Source organism: Talpa europaea, assembly GCF_964194135.1.
Source record: "Talpa europaea genome assembly, chromosome: 10".
NCBI classification, from domain to species: Eukaryota; Metazoa; Chordata; class Mammalia; order Eulipotyphla; family Talpidae; genus Talpa; species Talpa europaea.
In genome coordinates this window covers 9,573,224-9,593,260 of record NC_140077.1, presented here as the reverse complement: position 1 = coordinate 9,593,260, position 20,037 = coordinate 9,573,224, and the positions used below count along the sequence as shown (strand labels likewise).

General features: G+C 48.8%; 1 protein-coding gene across 2 annotated transcripts in view; it reads right to left on the bottom strand.

Annotated features, from left to right (window-relative positions):
• The window catches only part of GFRA1 (GDNF family receptor alpha 1), a gene marked incomplete at both ends in the record, with an annotated part of 202,135 nt that extends 183,780 nt beyond the window's left edge, over positions 1 to 18,355 (bottom strand). For both annotated transcript variants that reach the window (XM_084246218.1, XM_084246219.1), the window contains 3 exons: positions 15,799 to 15,882; positions 17,131 to 17,424; positions 18,316 to 18,355. In XM_084246218.1, coding sequence (XP_084102344.1) covers positions 15,799 to 15,882; positions 17,131 to 17,424; positions 18,316 to 18,355 — 418 coding nt within the window. The remainder of the gene's footprint in view (positions 1 to 15,798; positions 15,883 to 17,130; positions 17,425 to 18,315) is intronic.
• Between the last annotated feature and the right edge of the window lie 1,682 nt (positions 18,356 to 20,037).

The following is a 20,037-nucleotide window of genomic DNA, read 5'->3' as shown; positions in this document are numbered from 1 at the left end:
TAGAGCCAAGGACTCAGCAAAACTCCAGGGGGCAGCGCCTATACGCAGGTGGAAGCAGAGCCCAAGACAGTGGCATGTCTGGTTACACTGTCGAGTCAACCATGGTAGACACTCAACAAACTAAACCAGCACCCTGGGCAGGGAAGCACCTGGGAAAACTTCCAGCCAAGTCCAGGTCCTCTTTCCGAAGTCCCACTACCATTTGAAAGATGTATTTTTTTTTCCTGTTGAAATACAAAATAATACTTCAACTAGGGGTAGCTAAGACTCCAGTTCGCATCTTGCTCCCTTGGCTCTTGACCAAACACCAAAGGGGCAACAGGCAGAAGAGTGTAGGAGGAGCCAGGCCTTTGGGGTTGGGCTAATTTGGCTCAAGTTCAGGCTCACCTCCAGCAACTGTATGCCCTTAGACACCTCGCTGGATTTCTCTGGCTTTTTCTCTTATGTAAAATGTGAATAATACTTGCCACCTCCACTCCTCACCAACACTGGGGCTCTTCTGAGGATTAAAGGAAATGACCTACAAAGGCCTCTTACATCCCACTGCAGGCATCCAGCAGGAACTTCATAATCCCCCTGGCTGTCACATCAGATCTGATGCTGACCTCAGAGCTGGCCATCTGAGGTGCCCAAATCTTATTCCTGAGGACCAACCTTTTGAGCTAAACCTCAAAGAGGCTTCCTGTGAACTGCTGGCCCTACCTGGTTTCCTGAGGAGGAACCTTCTCATAAGGAGGATTTTCCAAAAGCCACTCTTTGAAAAAGGCCTATCTGACCAACAGCCAACTTTCAAGAAGCAGCTGCCGCCCAACCTGAAAGATGTCCTTTCCATGCAATGTGCTTCTGAGAGAAGATTCTAGAGGGACCTCAAATCCAGACCCGGGGCTGAGATGAATGGGCTGTGCTCACGAATTCTGACCGTCACCTGACCTCTCTGCAGAGTGACACAGCCCCAACAGCTGTGGAATGTCAAAACCAAGGCTGCTTGAGTCTAAAGGACCCCTCCTCCATCGCGAGAGGAAATAAAACACATTTGAGTCTCTGTCTCTACTTCGTTATGTTTCGCTTGTGAGGAACAAATGTCGGCAAGATATAGGATCCACAGCGCAGTTTGCCACCAAAATGCACAGAACATCATTTTATATGAAGCTACACCCGCTTAATTGTGATGCATTAAGTATTATGTTCATTGTTTCTGAAACTGGATAGAAATGAATAATTTATTTCAGACAAAGGAAACTCTTGAATATGAAATGCCTCATCTTTTAAAATTACAATTTGGAAGACAAGAATGAAAAAATACCCATCGTCAGTGAACCTTCTACTGCTAATAGAAAACAATGCTTCGACTGTTTCTACTTTGTTTGCAAACATTACATTTTTAAACATTCTTGAGAATAATCAGAGAGGGGAAAAAACACTACGGTTTGAAAGGTGAAAGTGGTGAATCACCACACTCAATTCCGATTAACACAGAGCTGGCAAGCCCAATACGAACGTGCCAGACCAGGTGGACAGCTTTTCTTGCCCCCCCAACGCACCTGGCTGACCTGGAAGCCACATCCCTGCACACACACGACTCTCCCACCCCAGCCTCTGCCTCCTCCTTTCAGGGTTTCCTTCCCTGGAGCCTAGCTACCCACTTCTGCCCTTCGCCCCATGGCTCTCTGCTGCATCCTGCACTTTCTGGTTCTCCACCATCTCCCAGGAACTAACACGGCGCCAGGCAGGCAGGAAGTCCTCAAAGGATGCGAGTTACTGGTATGTTAGAGTGGATAGTCGGTGTCCTGGAATTGAACTGAACTGGTGACTGTCAAGTCAGGTATGATCATTGGGGTCTCTTTTAAGAGCAAAAGAGAGCTACATCCACCAAAATAAGTTATTAGTCTGGTTTCATGCTAGTAAGGGGCAAAAGAAGGGAGGGAGCTGAAGGGAGTTGGAGTGCAAGAAAAAAAGGGACTAGCTGTCTCTCATCCACCATTCACTAAGCACTTTCAAGTGCTCTTTCTAAATGGTACCTCTGGTAACCCAATGAATGGGATTCCATTATCATTCCCATTGACAGCGGACGTGGAACAGTGACCACACACCCACGGTCCCACAGCCAGTAAGTGCTGGAATCTGGGTGTGCTTAGCTCCAAGACATTTGATCGTTACCACAACTACTCTGCATCTCATAATTTTCTGGGACCATCAGTACCCCATCCCCTGCCCCTCCCCTGCCTCACCCCAATCTCTGGAATGAATGCAGCTGGTCGGCCTGGTGGTTCTCAATGAAGTGCTACCCAAGATCAGCTGCTGCCAAAAAGGGAGATGCACCTCTTCCCACTCCTACCCTACCCATGTCGTTAAAACAATGTCATCAGCACACCCGGGGCTCAAGAAAGGACACACAGAGAGGGTTCTGGAACTTCTTAGGAACCAGCTCCATGAACTGTGGTAATTACTGGCTGCAGTCCCAGCCACCCTCCCTCCTCATCCTTCTCTCACCGGGCAGGCCCTGGGGTGAGCAAGCATCTCTTTCAATTAAGACAACTCCCTGCATTTAGATTCTTTGAGTTTTTATTCAGAAGCTCTTGTGAAATGTCCTGAAGCAAGTTGAGAATTTGGTGCAGAAAACAGCCAATGGAGACAGAGGACTGAAGAGAAAAGCAAATGAAACAGTACATAAAAAATAAATGTGGAAACGAGTCTATCCATTGAGTTCTGCAAACAGGCACTGCCCTTCAGGATTTCAAAGGTCCACACAGAGGCTGGACAAGGTCATCCCTCCCAGGAAATGGTAAGTCCGGGAAAAAGAAGCTTGAACTTGACTTTCACCTGTTCTGTGTCCACAGGGTTTAGGCTAACAGCATGTGCACTTGGCCTCACATTTGACTTCCCCAGAAGGCACCTGCTGTGATGAGGTGTTATTCACTCACATCAGACCTGATGTCATTCTCCAGTCTAGAAGAATCCAGGGCTTTAGGTCTGTTTTTACAACACACAATTGTATTGAGTTGAGCTGTGTGAAATTTCTGCTATTCTGGGCCTCTCTGGTGGTGCAAGGGGTTAAGTCTCAGCACTATCAAGCTGTCTGCAACAACTGTAGCACAAGTTCAATCCCCAGCCAGGGAGCTACCCACACGGTGCAGCAGACCTCTCCTGTCTCACCCACTACTCCCCTCAGCAGTGTATTTCAGTCAACCCACCTGTTCTGCTCCCCACTGTCTCTGGTGAATCCTCTCACCACTGCCTCCCTGCACCTGTGGCCTATACCCCAGCTCTTGTATGCATAAACAAATAAAATAAATATTTAAATAAAAAAGAAATGTCTGCTATGCTACCATGTTGATGTACAAAAATGGCAATTTCATATGATTCAACCTAAAAATTCCAGTAATATAGGGGTAAAATTAGCCATCAACCTTCCCTGGTTCTGCTAAGACAAAAGGCAAGCCACTGAGTGTGGCAAACATACCTCTTTCCAGCTCCCCTCCCATCACTACCCATGCCTAGTGCTCCAGCACAGCAAAAGCTTATTACTAGCACTCTGGACACCCAATGCCTTCTTCATACTGTTGCTTCTACATAGTATGACCTCCCAACCATCCTACTTTCCAAACTCCTAACCATTCCTCAAAACCCAGATCAAAATCACCTACAGCAATCCTCTCTGACCCAGCAACTCTATCTCCAATAACACCAAATTATTCCCTCTTTGGGACTATATCTGAACCTTTTACAGAGTTCTACCCATTCACTTACCACTTTACATCATAATTTGTTTTGTTTAAACTTATCCCTCAAACAGAAAAAAGAGAATTTTTAGAAGACAATGGCAGTCCTATTTATCTCTGAATTACTGAGGTCTCTCACTAAGCTCATAGTAAGTTCTCAATACCTCATGAATGAATCTAGCAGGAATGTCACCCCATCACATTGAAATACTGAACAGTGACAGATATCACAGAACCTGAACAATTTTTCTCTTCATTCTAAGATAAGTGAATATGCAGCAGGTCATCGAATAATGTGTCTTCATTCAACAGCATTTCATTATAACATCGAGGAGAAAACAATCATTTCCTGGCTGGGGCCACTGTCTGGGTGAAGTTGCCTATTCTCATAACTTCTCAACTCCAGTTTCCTCCCACATCCCAAAAATGTGCACATGAGGTTCAATGATGTGTCTCAAGGTCCCAGTCTAAGACAGTGTGGGTGTGTGATGTGCCCAGTGTGCTGGGGCAGAAAAGTGTCCAGGGTGGGGGTCCTGGGTGGGGTCCTGCCTAGCAGTCCAGGGTGGGGTCCTGCCTAACATCCTGGCCAGCTGCTAGGAGAGGTTCCAACCTCCCTAGCCCTGAACTGGAATGAAGAGATTTAAATGAATGAATGAATGAATGAATGAATGAATAGAAATTACTGTTGAATATCTGTAAAAATTACTGTTGAAGTTTTTTGGGGTCCACTGGTGTCTATTTAGAAGTTTGGTGTTACATTTGTGACCACAGATATGCTCTCTGAACTTAACTCTTATTCATACCAATTAAACTATGGTAAAATTGGTTTTGTTATGCATTGTTTTGCTTGAAGTCTTGGTTTCCAAGAACTGTAGGCAATGTTAAGTGAGGACTTACTATGTGTGTTATATGTATTATATATAAACTATGGTGCATGTTATATGTGTACGTATCATATTCATACACATACATACCACTCAGTACAAAGCATTTAACAATCCTTCACACTGTTTCTGTACTTTACTTTCAGGGGCTCTCTCTTCTGTGGTGTACGTGCAAATGGAGGCTATAGCATGGCTTCAGGAGCCAGATATCCCGGATGAAATTGTGCTCCATCCATTCTTAGTAGTGTGCACCTGAGATTGTTACTTGGGCCTCAGTTTCCTTATCCATCCTGTGAGGTTCAGAGCACCTACCACTGAGCAAAGTTCATGTGAGTTACTGCATGGAAAACAGCTACTCAGCCTCTCACACTGTTGTGATTATTATTTTTTATTTCTCTAGAAGTCTCATGGGGGACGGGATAATCATTTCCAGTTGGGAGTCTGTTTCGAGTTTCTGCTGGGTCACTTCTTTTCCCTTTCAAATGCCACTTGCCATCCCTTTGCACATGAGAGAGAACAGAATGGCCTCCACAAGGACTCTCCAGAACCCACTGATCTCATATCTTCTTCATCAAGAGGTTATTTGAAACTGATAGTAACTGGGATCAATGAAACATTTCATAAACATGGACTTTAAGAAACCTGCTGGCCTATTCCTACAAAGAAGGCAATCAATACTGATTTTCATACATTATTAACTGTACACAAAATGATACTGTGCAAAGGGCAACAGAAATAACAGTTGACATGGTGCTCCTCAGTCCATTTAGAGGGCTCAAAGGAAAGCGGGACCAGCGCGGTGGCAAACAAATGAATAGCGTATCAGGTCACCTTAAAGTGGGACTATACTGTGTGTGCCTCTCTTCACCACCGTGTAATGCTATTTATATGACAACAAGACCAAAGAATGGCCCTCGGCATTCTGCTCTACTTTAGAAGCCTTCCATCTCACACTGAAATGAAAAAGATATAATCCAGAAATTGCTTCTTTGGTTAATATTTCTGCAGTTCCGCAGGAATGGTTTTAATAGCATGCATGTTCTGGATTTCAGTTGTCAATTAAGAACCCACCAGAATGCAGAGCTAAATAGTAAAGTAACAGATATTGGCTTATAGTTCAACTTTAAAAGCGCTTTGTTAAACAGTGTCTTGAGGCGAAAGATGGGACAAAACTGGGAATTAAGGAGGGAAAGAAGAAAGGAGTAGGTCTCTCCTCCTTAATAGAGGATCCAGGCCTGTGCTTAGAATTCATCAGGTCACAGAAACAGCACAGCAGGAACAGAATCCAAACCAGAACTTTTCCTTTTACTGGTTGTCGGGTCCTGAGAAAGTTACTCAACCTCTCTGAGTGTAGGCGTCCTCAGAAATTTGGAGATAATACCCAGCTTTTAGCTAGTGGAGTCAAGCAGGAAAAAATACCATGCACGGGCTATGCAGGGCACTCAGCAGGGGCTTCCCACAGGTACTTCTCTGCCCACAATTCCTCCCCTTTAAACAGAGTACAGGTTTGGAGATTACAGAGCTCTGGGATGGACTGGCAGAGTCCCAGAGGGAACTGTGGTTTGACCAAAAATAGGCCATTTGACCAAATGATTAAAAGTCTGTCATATGCTAATGCTTAGACGGGGCGGACCTTGGGCCAATTTAGTAGGAGTAAATTGCAATTGATTTTCGAAGAAATTGCTTGTTCTCTTGCCTTTCCTCAGCTGTGTCACACTCTCTCACACACAGCTGCCTTTGTCACAGCCAGAATCAACTGAAACACGTCAAGGAAGATTCTTTGGAGGCAAAAAGCTTCATAATGTAGACATCCATACTTACATACACGCATTTTAAATACACACGTAGAAGCAGGGGAGGGAGACACAAATCTTTCTGTATCTCTGGGAACCTACATGTTTCAATAGATGGATTTGCAGGACTAGAATTCAGAAGCAACCTGGCCCTTAGCCCCATTCCACTCTATGTTCTGCAAACCCCTCTGTAATGGGAGAGCTCTCCTGAGTCATTTTTACCTTTACAACCCACTATTTGAAGAAAGAAAGCAGAAAAAAGCACACCCCTAAAATTCCTCTCCACACACTCCCCAGCTCTAACTGTGTAAGTCCCTGGATATGAAAGGAAAATGATTAAAAGATCACAGAAGATAAAAATCATAAGAATAATGGTTAACAATAGCTGCTTTCACCCCTCATTTCTGATATGGTGATAGAGCCTCTTAGAACATTAATTAGAATGGAAGGAGAGAGGAAAGAGATGCCCAGGGGACATAATAAATTAGCCCCTTATGCAAATTACCCATTCGTTTTCATCACTGACCCAGCTAGTTAAGTCTCTAAATTACTGGAAGTAGTTAGCTTCTTTAACCAAAAATTTCAGATGAAGGATTTTTTTTAATAATCCGAGGGCTTAAAGCAACAAACAATTCCTCGTTTTGCCTTGCAGACAACTCTGAAAGGGGCCAAAAGATGGGAAAATCAATGTTCTGGCCATTGATCCCCGTGGCCAGAGACCCATTAGCCCTTGTCCCAAAAGCCATTCTGAAACCCTGGACAAACACCCCTTTACTGAAAGTCTGCGGCTGCAGTTCTCACCCCAGCTGTGCTGACATTGAGTGTGGCATCAGAAATGGGGCCCAGACCTGAGCAGGTGAAGGACAATTCAAACAAGGTGGGGAAATGCCAGGCTATGGAGAGTTTCCAATATCAATCTAAAAACAAACACACACCTAATTTTACTTGTCATCGCTCTCCTAGACAATTTATGTTCTACTGTCCTAGAAATTTATGGAATACTCTGTGCTCTTATCAGTAAAATAAGGGGATTGGACTAGAATGACCTCCAAAAGTCCTACTGCACCTACACTCCAGGGATTTTTATTTACCCTTCAGTAAAACAAACTTGGCACTTTTCGTTATTCAATTTATTTAAATATGACATTATGATAGGCATTTTGTCTCCTGAACTCAATTCTGGCTTCCTTTTTCCTTTCCGTCTCTCATTTCCCCATCTTTCCTGTTTTCTCCACTGCCTTCCTTCTCTTTTCTGTCTTGTCTTCTTCCATGTATCCAAATAAGATGTGTTAAATATACTCCAGTTCAAAGTAGGTGTATACTGAATAACTCATGCTTTGTTTAAATATAATTAAAATGAAAAAACATATATTCTTTGGTATGAAAAACAAGCTCAAAAGAAAAATAATAAGTCCAGGATAATACAAGATTAAATATACAGAGAAGGAAGGAAGGGCCTCCCCGGTGGCACAGACGGTTGAGCGCAGCACAGTGAAGCTGTCCACAGCCTCTGCCACACCGGTTCGATTCCCGGCCAGCCAGGGAGATACCCACATGGCACGGCAGACCTCTCCTGTCTCGCCCGCTGCTCCTCTCAGCAGTGTTTTTCAGTCCTTCTGCCTGTTCTGCTCCCTGTTCTGTCTCTGGTGAATTCTCTCTCACCCTCCCGTGCCTCTGGCCGGTACCCCAGTGCTTGTATAAATAAATAAATCTTTAAAAAAAAAAGCAGAGAAGGAAGGAAAATACATTATAGATCATTCTAGTCCACTGACTGTGTTTTATGGAAGGAACAGATGGCTCTCAGGAAAGGCAGACACTTGCCCAAGGTCACCCCGCTGGTAAGGTGGTAAAGCTAGAAGAACACCCGTCTCCTGACTCCTGGGCCAGTGTTTTTTGACAGACAATCCCACTTTGATGTTTTCTCTGGAGAATTCGGTACTGTACCTCAGAGAACAACAAAATGGGGAGTGGAGGGAGTAGCCAAGAGGTGCATCCTTTGGAAAGAACAAGCTTCGACAGCAGAAAAATGAAGAGATGGCAGAAAGAAATACTTCAGAGGACTAAGGAGAAGGAATGAGGACAGACATATTGGCTATAAATAATTTTGCACCTTGTAACAATCTTCAGTTCATGCAATTACCTGTCACTCACTGATGTTTTATCTCCCCTCTTCCACCGAGAGGACCTACAGTAACTCTATGCAAAATATTTGACAGTCTCTACCTCCACAGCCTTCGCTGCAGTATTCAGGTCTTTGCCATGAGTATCTGGGTACTGAAATGACCTCTTGTTTTATTCACGAAACTTCTTGAGGTCAACAGTTCCTCAAAGTAATAAAATCTGCCTTTGGAAACTAGTTGGTGACATAAGAAGACACAGACTCCGCAGGACATCAGGAAAATAAATAAGAAAGTATGTGCACCCTAGGACCCCCTTTTATGCTAAATATACAATATATGCATAAATACATGCACACATGGATGTGTATATACACGTATGTATACCTACTCACATTTAACAACAACAACAAAGACCTTAAAAAGCGCCTACCAACTTGTCTACAGAGGTTATTGTTGGTTGTTGGGATTATGGACCATTTAAAATGTATTTTCCTTTTACACCTGTTTGTAATTTCTTATTGTTTTACTATGAAAATGGATTGTTGAGGGGCCAGACAGGGAAAGAATAAAGACCAAAAGTAGTGGTCTGTGAAAGTGAAATGTAAGTGTATTTAGCAGAGCCTGGGGAGTCGGAAGCATCTCCCAGGTTTCAGGCATGCCCTTCTGGGGACCAGTCATTCTTCCTGCTATGAGGGGCGTTGGAAAGAAGATTTATGGGGAGAGGTTAGAAGAATGGGAATCAGTCAAGCTGAGAAGGAAAGGCTGATCACAGGAATCCTTAAGCACAGGAAGAGCTCCCAGCCTGGGTGATTACCAGCTGCAGCAAACTCACCTCTGGTCAAAGAACATAAGGATAGGGGAGCCCCCAAGAGCAGGGGGGGTTAAGGGCAGGAATCAGGAAGACCTTCCTCAAAGGCGAGTTCAGGCTCACACTGACTTATTAAGAGGTAGGACTTGCCTCCAGGGCCCTTTACACAGAGGATATATTTTTTATTTCTTGTCTAAGGTAGTTTATGATTAGTTTTCCTGTGAAGGCTCAGGATTGTGACCCTGTCAAGACATGGAGTCACTGTTCCATGATCAGAGGATACCGTCTGCTGAAAACAGTCCCAGTCTGGATTCAGGAGTAAGTCAAGCACTAACATGGCCTGGGTGCAGATTAAAAATAACTGGTATTTATTGAGGCCAAGTAAATTTCGGGCACTGTGCTAGGTATTTTACACCTAGCTTCTTTACATTGCAAATTCCTGGAAGGAAGGCATTATCATCATCCCATTTCATCCAAGGAGCCTGAGGCACAGTGAGCTCAAACCACCTACTCAAGATAAAGTGAGTGCCAAAGAGAGGATGCATCCAGGCTGGGGGACTCCAGAGCACATTCTTTCACTGGTGTAAAACATGGGGGCAGGGCACGAAGCTGCCAGAGCATAGGTGAGTCAGCACCTGGCCAAAAGATAAAAGGTTGATTGGTAGGAGATCTCGTATGGAGGCTGGATGAAGCAAGGTCCATCCTGTAAGTACCAATGTGCTAAGATAAGACCTGGCTATGAAAAGGCCAGCTTGGATTGGGAGAAACAGGGAGTCAGCTAGAAGACCAGTGCAAAGTTCAAGTGTGAAATGAGATGGACATGTTAAAGGAATAGGAGAGAATCATTCAAAGACCTGCAGGTATCTAGCAATGGGTCCAGCTGAAGGACTGAGCTTGGCAGAGGAGACAGAGATGACCCCCGAAGTGTATAACTTAGATTACTGGAAAAATACATTCTCTAAGAGACTCAGGAAGAGAACAGGGAAAGATACTGACATCTGGTTTGGATGCACCATTTGAAGCAACTGAGATACATCCGGATAGAGTGGTGCAGATCTCAGTTAGAAACACAGATTTGGGGGCCTCCCCAGTGGCGCAGCGGATTGAGCGCAGCGCTGTGAAGCTGTCCACAGCCTCTGCAGTGCCGGTTCAATTCCTGGCTGGCCAGGGAGATTCCCACATGGCGAGCAGACCTCTCCTGTCTTGCCTGCTGCTCCCCTCAGCAGTGTATTTCAGTCCTTCATGCCTGTTCTGCTCCTGGCTCTGTCTCTGGTGAATTTTCTCACCCTCCCGCGCCTCTGATCTATACCCCAGTGCTTGTATAAATAAATAAATCTTTAAAAAAAAAAACAGATTTGGAACTCAAGAGAAGCTGAAGTAGGCAGGAAGGCTCTGATTCATCCTTAGTAGCTGAGGTTCCAGGAATGGATGAAGTTTGTCCAGAGTATGCAGAACAGAAAGAGGCTGTCCCCCCACCCCCCTTAAGACAGTGCCATGATCTGGCAAGGTCTCTGAGGCTACCTCCAAACAGTATGACCCAGCCAAACTGCATCCCCTCTCTGAGCTTCAATTCTGTGTAAGCAAAGGGTTGGGTGAGGTCTTTAAGATCCTCCTCTGTATCCAACCACCTCTGGTTAACAGGACCCTGCTTAGCACCAGGAAGGATGCCCGTGGCGTGCAGACACCCAACAAAATGAGCAAGTTCCTAATTTCTAGTGGGAAAGACAGACACATAAATAAGTCCTGTCTGTGGGCTGTGATTAACAGCTATTATAAAAACAAGAGCAAAACACAGCATGAAGGAGTCCTAAGTGGAAGTGCCTATCTGGGGGAATTCCAGCATGGCCCTTGGAGAGGAAATCTGATCTTGGCCTTGAAGAATAGAAACTTCCCAAAGAGAGGCAAAGCCAGGTGCAAACATGCAACAAAGAATCTGCATGAAACACCTGGTTTAGCTCAACAAGCTTGAGTGGAGAGGAGTTGAGGGGGCAGAAGGACAGTGGGGGCAAATGGCCTGCCAGGGAGTTTACCATACGTGCCAGAATGATACCAAGGAAGCAACAGGGCATTCAAATACAGAGGAGCCAACACAATTAGAGAGCTCTTGCAAACGGCAGAGTGGAAAGCAAGGGGCTACCGACACCCCTAGCTGGCATTTACAAGCCCTTTTCTCTTGTCATGATTTGACAAGACAGAGGGTGACCTTATAAAGCTCTTATTCAACATGTACAATTTTTTAAGAAAAGTTTCTTTTTTGTAATAGTGACCTAAATATGAGAAGACGTTAAAACAGAAAAGTGAAACATGGCTAATTATTCACAGCATCACTGAGAAAAAAGGGCTAGATTCAGAAGGGATTTAGGGGCACCTCATCCTGAAGCAAACCATTCCCTGATATGGGGGGGACCCAGCATGGGACCCCATGGCTTCCTTGGCAGGTGGAAGTCACTCTGAGAACTCGGGAACGGGTGCGCAAGCAGGAGCGTGCCTGTTACCACATCAGATTTAGGTTGTTCAAATTCTGACTTTAGTCATCCCCCACAATCTTCCCACTTGATTCTTTTTCTCCAAAGCCACTGACTTTGATTAAATTCGAGGAAGGGGGCCTCCCCTGGTGGCGCAGCCGTTGAGCGCTGGGCTGCAAAGCTGCCCGCAGCCTCTGCAGTGCCAGTTCGATCCCCAGCTGCCGGGCGAGGGTCCCACATGGCGCACAGACCTCTCCTGCCGCCCGCTGCTCCCCTCAGCAGTGTATTTCGTCAGTCTGCCTGTTCTGCTCCCCGCTCTGGCTCTGGTGAATTCTCTCACCCTCCCATGCTTCTGACTGTACCCAGTGCTTGTATAAATAAATAAATAAATAAATCTTAAAAAAAAAGATTTGAGGAAGGCCTGGCATCTCTTAATTCTTCTCCACAAAATGCAACCTCTGGGTCAATCCTGTCAGACCTCAGGGCCCTGTTTCCTGGAGAGGCTCTGTCCATTCTCAGATCCTCCAACCTCGAACCTGCTGCACTTTCAAACTCTCTCACTGCTTTGTTCTCCCTGAGAGTCCGAAAACATCACCAACAGGTTTGTCTTCCTTTCAAATCACTATTTCAAATCATTTCTTGCCACTTGTCAACTTCTGTGAGGAAGAAAGGGTGAGGTGGAATGGAGGTTAAAGAGCAGCCCTGTGGCTGGGAGAGGAGGGGTGAGCACCCCGTGGTGGCTGCTTCCTCTGGGCCCCCAGCACCCACACAGCTCTGCCTTCCCACCCCAGGGCGCCCTGCTATTTCTCTCCTCTCCTCTGACACCCTTTTGCACTGGTTCACTCTTTCCTTTGAGTCCTCCAGCTCACTGCCCCATTCTAAATGTTTCAGGCCCCCTAAAATCCACACTGGCATCAACCCACAGGAAAAAATACCTTATCAAGCCTTCAAAGTGCCTCGCAGACCAAAGATTTCACTACTGAGTTTCCACAGGAGCAAGCCCTCCAAACCCCACCACAGTTCTCCCGGGTGAAGCTTCCTGATTTCCCCTCTGCAGCTCAGGCTTCAGGTCAGAGATGACCATTTTTAGATCCTACCTTATTTTTCTTCTTCCTTGTGCCAGCAGCCATGCTATGGAACATAGCTCACCGGTGATCAAATAAACAATGACAAAGATGGCCCCAGTTTGAGGAGGCCAAAGAACATGGAAGTACAGCATGTCAAACATGTCTTGTTCGTGAGAGGATTCAGCTCACACTTAATGTATGTGGATAAACACTGGGCAGAGAAATCCAAATATGGAAACTCTGATTGCTACCTTATCTATAAAAGGCAGAGGCCCAGTTGTCCTGGTTTCCTCAGAGGCTTTCAAGGCGGAAAATGTTCTAGAAACTCAGATTCAACCCATGAAAAGCAACATTTATCATCCTGCTCCTCTGTCTTTCCCCACGCTCCAAATGCCAACCTGGATAATATGCATTATTCAATGACTTAAAACCTCTCAAGGCTCCATTTGGCTTTGCTGTATCCACTTAAGGCACACAGGCGCTGTCAGAGGTCAAAGCTCATTAGTGCTGGAACCTAAATTCAATGCTCTTGAGATATAAGATGGAGATCCAGACAAGGCCTTCCTCACTCTAAGTAATTCATTCTGACTTCTGGGTTCTGAGCAGGACGGGGCTCATAAACCCGGGCTCATGCTCACTATGAAAAGAAACCTGGCTGACAGAGGCAACCAAAAAATGAAGGAGGGGGACTTGGCCAGTGCAGAACTTCCCACACTGGTCAAGAAATTTGGACCGACCAGTGGGATCCAAGAATGACCAAGCCATTCTGACACAGTGACCCAAGAAAGGACAGTAGCGTGGGTGTCGCACTCAGCAGACACCCAACAAGATGAGCAAGGCCCTAACTTTCCAGTGGGAAAGACAGACACGTAAATACGCCCTGTCCGTGGGTGGGCTGTGATTAATAGCTATCATAAAAGCCAGAGCAAAATCAACATGAAGGGGTCCTAAGAGGAAGTCCCTATGTGGGGGAATTCCAGCATGGCTTCAACCTCCTGGAGAATCCTGGACTCTTGAGACTGGAGGTTATTTACTCCAACAGACTCATGATGCCAAGGAAAGGGAGATGCAGAAGGGAAAAGGAGCCTGCTTACGTCCTGGAGCTCACAGAGGTCCTGAAATGAAAACCCCACTTTCTTGTGCCCACTGTCCATGGGAGGTGTATATCCTTAAAACTGAGGAATAAGAGTCCCGTGGGAGAGGCAGCAGGTAAGGGCCACTGCCCTTCAAAGGCACTAGGAAATCCAGGTTCACTACCGGTATCGCATGTGCCACTCCCACCTTAGTTCTATAGACCTGTTCCCTTGAGAGCCCAGAGGGTCACACGCTCTTCCTTGTGCACCTCTCCTTCACTGCCTGAGCCACTGACCTGCCTGTGCAAGGGGAGAGAGTGCACTGGTAGGGACTGGGGGTAGAAATTATGGACATTATTCAGGATAATATATGGATGCCTCTGAAACACACACGCACGCATGCATGCGCACACACACACACACACTTCCTCTGAACAAACAGGAATGCTTCTCCACCTCCCTGTGCCTATGAAGCACCCAGTCCATGGCTTTTCTTAAAAGGCAAACTCAGATTCAGCAGATGAGGCCTGAGATCTCTGTCCCAACTCCCTGATGATGTTAATGCTGCTGGTCTAAGGACCACACTCTCAGCACCAAGAGGCAGATGCTCCAAAAGCTTAGACTCAGTCCAACCTAGGTTTAAATTCTGGTTCCATCAGTTAGGAGCTTGGTGATTCCTAGGCTGGCTTCTCAATTCCACACTGCCTCAATTGCCTCATCTCTAAAATGGAAACAATAATACCAAAGCAGCACTTGATGAGGATTATATAAATTAATGATGTGAAGCTCTTAACACAGTGTGTGGCTTATAAGAAGGGCTTAATAAATGTCAATTGCTGACTGTCTCTAAGATTCATGAGGGTAGGACGACATCTGTCTGGCTCACTGCCAAAATGGCTAAAAGGTTGTAGGTACCCAATGGATGGATGTCTAATCCAACCTCACATAATAGCAGTCCATATTCCCTTGGTTCTGTGGTTTTCTACAGGAAAACAAAATATTTGGAACACTAGAACACTCTCACCAGTAACAAACTATCATGTCCAATTCAACACTGACCACTGTGTTTAACCACCAAGAACATGTCATTTGTGATGACTCTATGTACTTGAGAAAATGTTTGAACTGTAAACAAATAAAGACAAGGTCAGTCTGGAATCTGTATGTCATTAAGAGAAATTACTGCCTTGCTCATTATAGATGAGGTGGTCTAAATGCAGATGTTATGAAAAACTTCATTTTAAAACCAAGTTCACGTCCAAACCAAACGTAGAATTGCTAAGCAAGACAAAATAAACTTTGGATAAGCAAGATTACTTTTTATAGGGCCACGGAGGCAGTTAGGGATTCTCTTCTATGTGCATATACTTGTTCAGGAGAAATTAGAAACTAAAGAATTGTTAACTCAAAAGGAGACAAGTGAGTCTATCCAAAATTCTTCATCCATTGAAGATGATCTTCAGATGTCTTGTAAAGTGTGTGGCATCATCTGAACAGATCCGGTTTCAGAGATGCTGTGCAGGAGGTATACAGCAAGAAGGGGATTCGATTGCCACCTACAGACAGAAGTGGCACTCCCTTTGCAAGAGTTGGCCAATCATTTTCATGCAAAACAAAATTCGACTCAGTCACCTCCCTCCAGCCTCTTCCAAACCACCACGCCACATTACTTCATTTAGAATTACTTTCAAGTCACACAATCATCTCTAGGCATTCTGCCTCTTCATTATCATCCTCCTCTTGCAAACTTCCCAGAAACACTGTGCCATTCAACTATCTACTTATACACTATTTGAGAGCCCAAGAGAAGGCAAGCCAAGAGATTTCAAGCAGGCAAAGGCACCAGAGTGGAAGTATAAATCTGCTTACCTGGTATGAAAGGGACCACCCGAAATATATCAGATAATCTGCTGTTAACTGGTTCATAGGGGGAATCTTCCAGCAGATCATTTCCTGAAAACAACAGAAAGATTAGGCTCAGATATGGAAAATAGACACGTTTCAGGCAGTTTTTGTTACTGAATCTGAATTCTAATTATGGTATGATTGTGTAACAAAAAAAAAAAAGATGCTGAAACTTTCAAAGATCTCAAATGCCTCTATTTGGCTGTGGTTATTTCTTTTCATTCCTGCCGTTGTTGTCCTTGCTCTCCAGAGTGCCATGAAAACATTGGAGAGCAACCCAGCCTGCTCTTGCCAGAAAACTCTCCCACTCTTTGCAAAGGAATGAAATCAGAGAGGAAGGAGCCGGTGACGTCACAAACCCAGCTTGCCTCCAGGAGCCAATGGTAGAAAGGTGGTCCCAAAGAGGGCCCTGTTTTCTTTGCTCCCAAAACACGGCATGCAGTCAAAAAGCAGGTACCCCTGGCTATGAAACAGTCAAGTCTCTGAAAGAGGTTTTCTTTAATAGGTTCTGGAGGAAGTGGCAGCTGAGAGGTCAAATCTGTGTATTACAAATTTTCAGCGTTAAGTCTCAGCTCATCAGAATGAATGTGCTGATGTTGTGTTAGATTTACCAACACGAGCTACCTCTGGAGCACAGACCGAAAAATTCCCTCTGGAAAGGATGGCTGTGACAAGTGGGCCTTTCTCTCTGTGAGCCACTACTGTGTTAACCAAGGTTGAACCACACCATCTGGTTCACGACTCAGCTAATGGAGAAGATGACAAATGGTTTTCCACACATGTGCCTTTGATCAGGTTGTGTGTTGAGGGGAGGGGGAGACACAACGGATTCTACTGGACCTTTTATACTTAATTCTTTAGCTTAACTCAGAATAACTAGAAGGGAAGAAGAAAAGGGTAAACTCCAGGCAAGGCGAAGAGCAAGTCTTTGCAGCATTAGTCTGTGAAGTGAGCTAAAGCCTCAGGCAGGCTCTCCTCGGGAGGGAAGTCGAGGGTCTCAGGTGGGACTTTTAATGGGTTTCTAGTCTGTGGCTCTGACCAAGTTTCAGAGAGGTCAGCGGGGTCCTGGGGGTGTCCCCCAACCCCTCGTGGGTTTTCTAACAAACAGGCCCCAACAATGCTTGCTTGGGAAGCAGCAAACACCAGCTGCTGCTGTCCCTGGGGGCCAATGAAAGGTCTTCTTTCTGCAGCTGGGGAGAAGTGAGTGGAGGATGAGGTCAGCCAGACCCGGGGCCCAGGGGCCGGCTGCCTTCAGGAGGGCTGGGGGCAGGAGGGGGGCGACGGCCAGGCGCGTACCCTGCAGGCTCTGGTACATGCTCCAGTAGATGCGCAGGCAGTTCTTCTCCTTCTTCATGCCCCTCTTGCAGCGGCAGTTGTAGAGTGACTTCTGCTTGAGGGCCTCCATGGCGCTGCGGCACTCGTCCTTGGCCTCCAGGCCGGAGGTCAGGCTGAAGTTGGTCTCTTTGCCCGCCACGCACTGCCTCAGCGTGCGGTACTTGGTGCTGCAGCTCTGCTCCTTCTGGCACTGATCGCTGGCTTTCACACAGTCCAGGCGGTCCCCGCCGATCACCTCGGCGGACAGGAGCACGTCTGCGGGTGGAGGAAGGCGCGTGAGCGCAGTTGCAAAGACGCCCGGGTTCCCCTGCCCGCGGAGGGGAAGGCTCGGTCAGGCTGCTGGGGCGCCCGGCGCAGGGGCCGGACCCGCGCCCCCGCCCCCCACCCAGGCCTGGGATGCAGCTCGCGCCCTGGACCTGCAGCCGCCCGGCTCCCCCAGTCCTCTGCCTCCCATCCCCAGTCCCCTTAGACCGGAGACGCTGGAGGGCTTTTTGCGCTTTGCCGGGCAGCCGGCGCACCCCCTAGTGCGCGCGGGTCCCAGCGGCTGGGGCCGCCCGACTGAAACCGCCGCTCGGCCTCCGCAGCCGCCCTCCCACGCCCCCCAGTTCCAATCTCGCCATCCCCCCAGCCTGCCCGAAGCCCGAGGGGGCGCTTCCCAAATAGTGCGGCAGGCTTTGCGCGGCGCAGCAGCTCCCCGGTCCGAGGCTCGCCGGGCGGGGAGCACCCAGACGCTCTTGGGGGACGGGGGTGTGGGGGAAGTTTTCCCTTCGAAGTTTACTCTCCCGACCCAGTGCTGGTCCACACCCCACCTGCCCGCCGGGCCTCCGCCTGCTCCCCGGGACGCGCAAGGAGCGCTGAGTCTGAGGCTGGATTGCTCGGATCCCTTCATGCCCAGCCAGGCTGGCTCATTAGAAACCACAGAAAATAAAAGCCAAGCAGGAAAGCTGCGGCGAGCGCCGCGCCGTCACCGCCTCCCAGCCCGGGGTGTCGAGGACTCCACAGCCCCTTCCCCAAAACGAAACTTCGCCCTTTCGCGCACAAGGCACCCGCGCCGCAATTTGCGGGTTGGGGGGGGGGCGGGTAGGGCTGCCGCAAGCGCCCCTTACAAAGACTCAGAGAAAAAAGCTAGCGGCGGCCTCGACTTACCCAGGAGCGGCAGGGCGAAGTACAGGGTCGCCAGGAACATGGTGCCGGCGCGCGGTTGGTCCCGCCCCCCCAAAAAAATCCCGGGCCGCCGCTGGGTCTCGCCGAGGGAGCTCAGCACGCAGCGATCCCCGGACGGCCGCGCTGCTCCGGGCGCCCAAAGTTCAGCTCCATCCAGGGCGAGAGGAAACTCCCGGCCCGTCCACCGCCACCTCCGCCGGCGACTCAGCTCCTGACGCGCGGCTGGCGCGAGGGCGGGAGGAGGTTCCGCTTTTAGGGGTTCAGGTCCGACCCAACCTGGAAGGAAGATTGCGCTTTGAAACGAGAGCCGAGAGCGCTGGAGCGTCCCCCGCCCCTCTTCCCTCCCCTGCTCCAGCCTGGGGGGACTTTTCAGCGCCCGGCTGAGGACCCACCCCTACTCCGGTGCGAGCGCGGGGCGGGGGCGCGAGGGGTGCATGTGCGTGTATTCCGGGGAGCCGCCTGCACCGGAAAGATGGGGGCTGGAGAGGTCAGACGCGGGCGCCCAAAGTCCAACGGGGCGTCTATGGGATGCAGCCCAAGAGGCTGAATGCAGGCGAATAAAATTACTTTCCGAGGGCTGCGAGGGACCTGGCGCTGCCCGGAGCCCAAGCGCTCGGCGGCGGCGCTCACGCCGGCTCGGGCGCGGGGAGAGCCCCTTCTCGCGGCTGCAAGTTCGCCGCCCCTCCTCGCCCGGCTCGCCCGCCCGGCCGCCGGCCCTCCCCGCGCGAGCCGCCAATCGCCGTCCCGCGTCGCCGGCTCCCTTCCTCGCGGCCCGACCCCTTTCCAGTGCAACCGAGCGAGGGGCACCGTTGCCAAGGCTGGGGCCGAAACCCGCCTGGGGCGCCCCCAGTCGCCGCAGGTCCTCCGCGCCCTCCCCGGCGTCGGCGCCGCGCGGCGCACACACACCGGGGCCGGGACTCGGCGCGTCCACGCCGCCGCCTGGGGCAAGCGCTCCGGCCCGCAGCCCCCGCGCGCCTGGGCAGGTGCAGCCCCGCACGCCTTGTGCCCCCGGGCCCCAAAGTTGAGGGGTGCGTGCACGAGGGGAAGAGGCAGCGGGAAAGCCGCCCTGGGTTTCCAAAAGGACAGGACGAGAAAACTGTCTCCCAACGCCACCAACCTGGACTCGACCGACTATGCCCAGCTCCAGTTTATTTGTTTGTTTTATTCTTTGGGGTGCCCCGCCTCCTCCTTCCCTTTCTGGGCTCCCTTCTGTGCCCTAGGAAGAAAGATGCGGTAACCTTGGAGAGATGGGAGGACCGGGTTGGGCCCGGACGATTTCCCAGCAGAGTCCCCGGCTTGGATGCCGGGTAGAGGGATGCTAATGGGTACTGGAAGCTGCGCGAGGGGAGCGCGTTCCAAGGCCGGCTTTAGCCACAGGACCCTCCGCCTGCTCCAGTTCCCACCGGTCCCTTCGGATGCTCTCCCGCACCGGCGCCGCAGAGGAGCCCGCTCGTGGGCTGTGGGACCCGGGGCCGGACCCCGCACGCGCGCGCAGGACGCGGAGCGCTATGCAGAGGACCGCCGCTAGCGCCCCGGAGCGCGCGCTCTCGCCTCGCTGCTCTCTCTCTCTCACTCACTCACTCACACACACACGCACACACGCACGCATGCACGCACACACACTCACAAACACAAAAGGAGAAAATGCACAAGGATTCTCTCTTCCGTTCTACTGCAATCGTAACCTTCTTCCCAACACAAAGT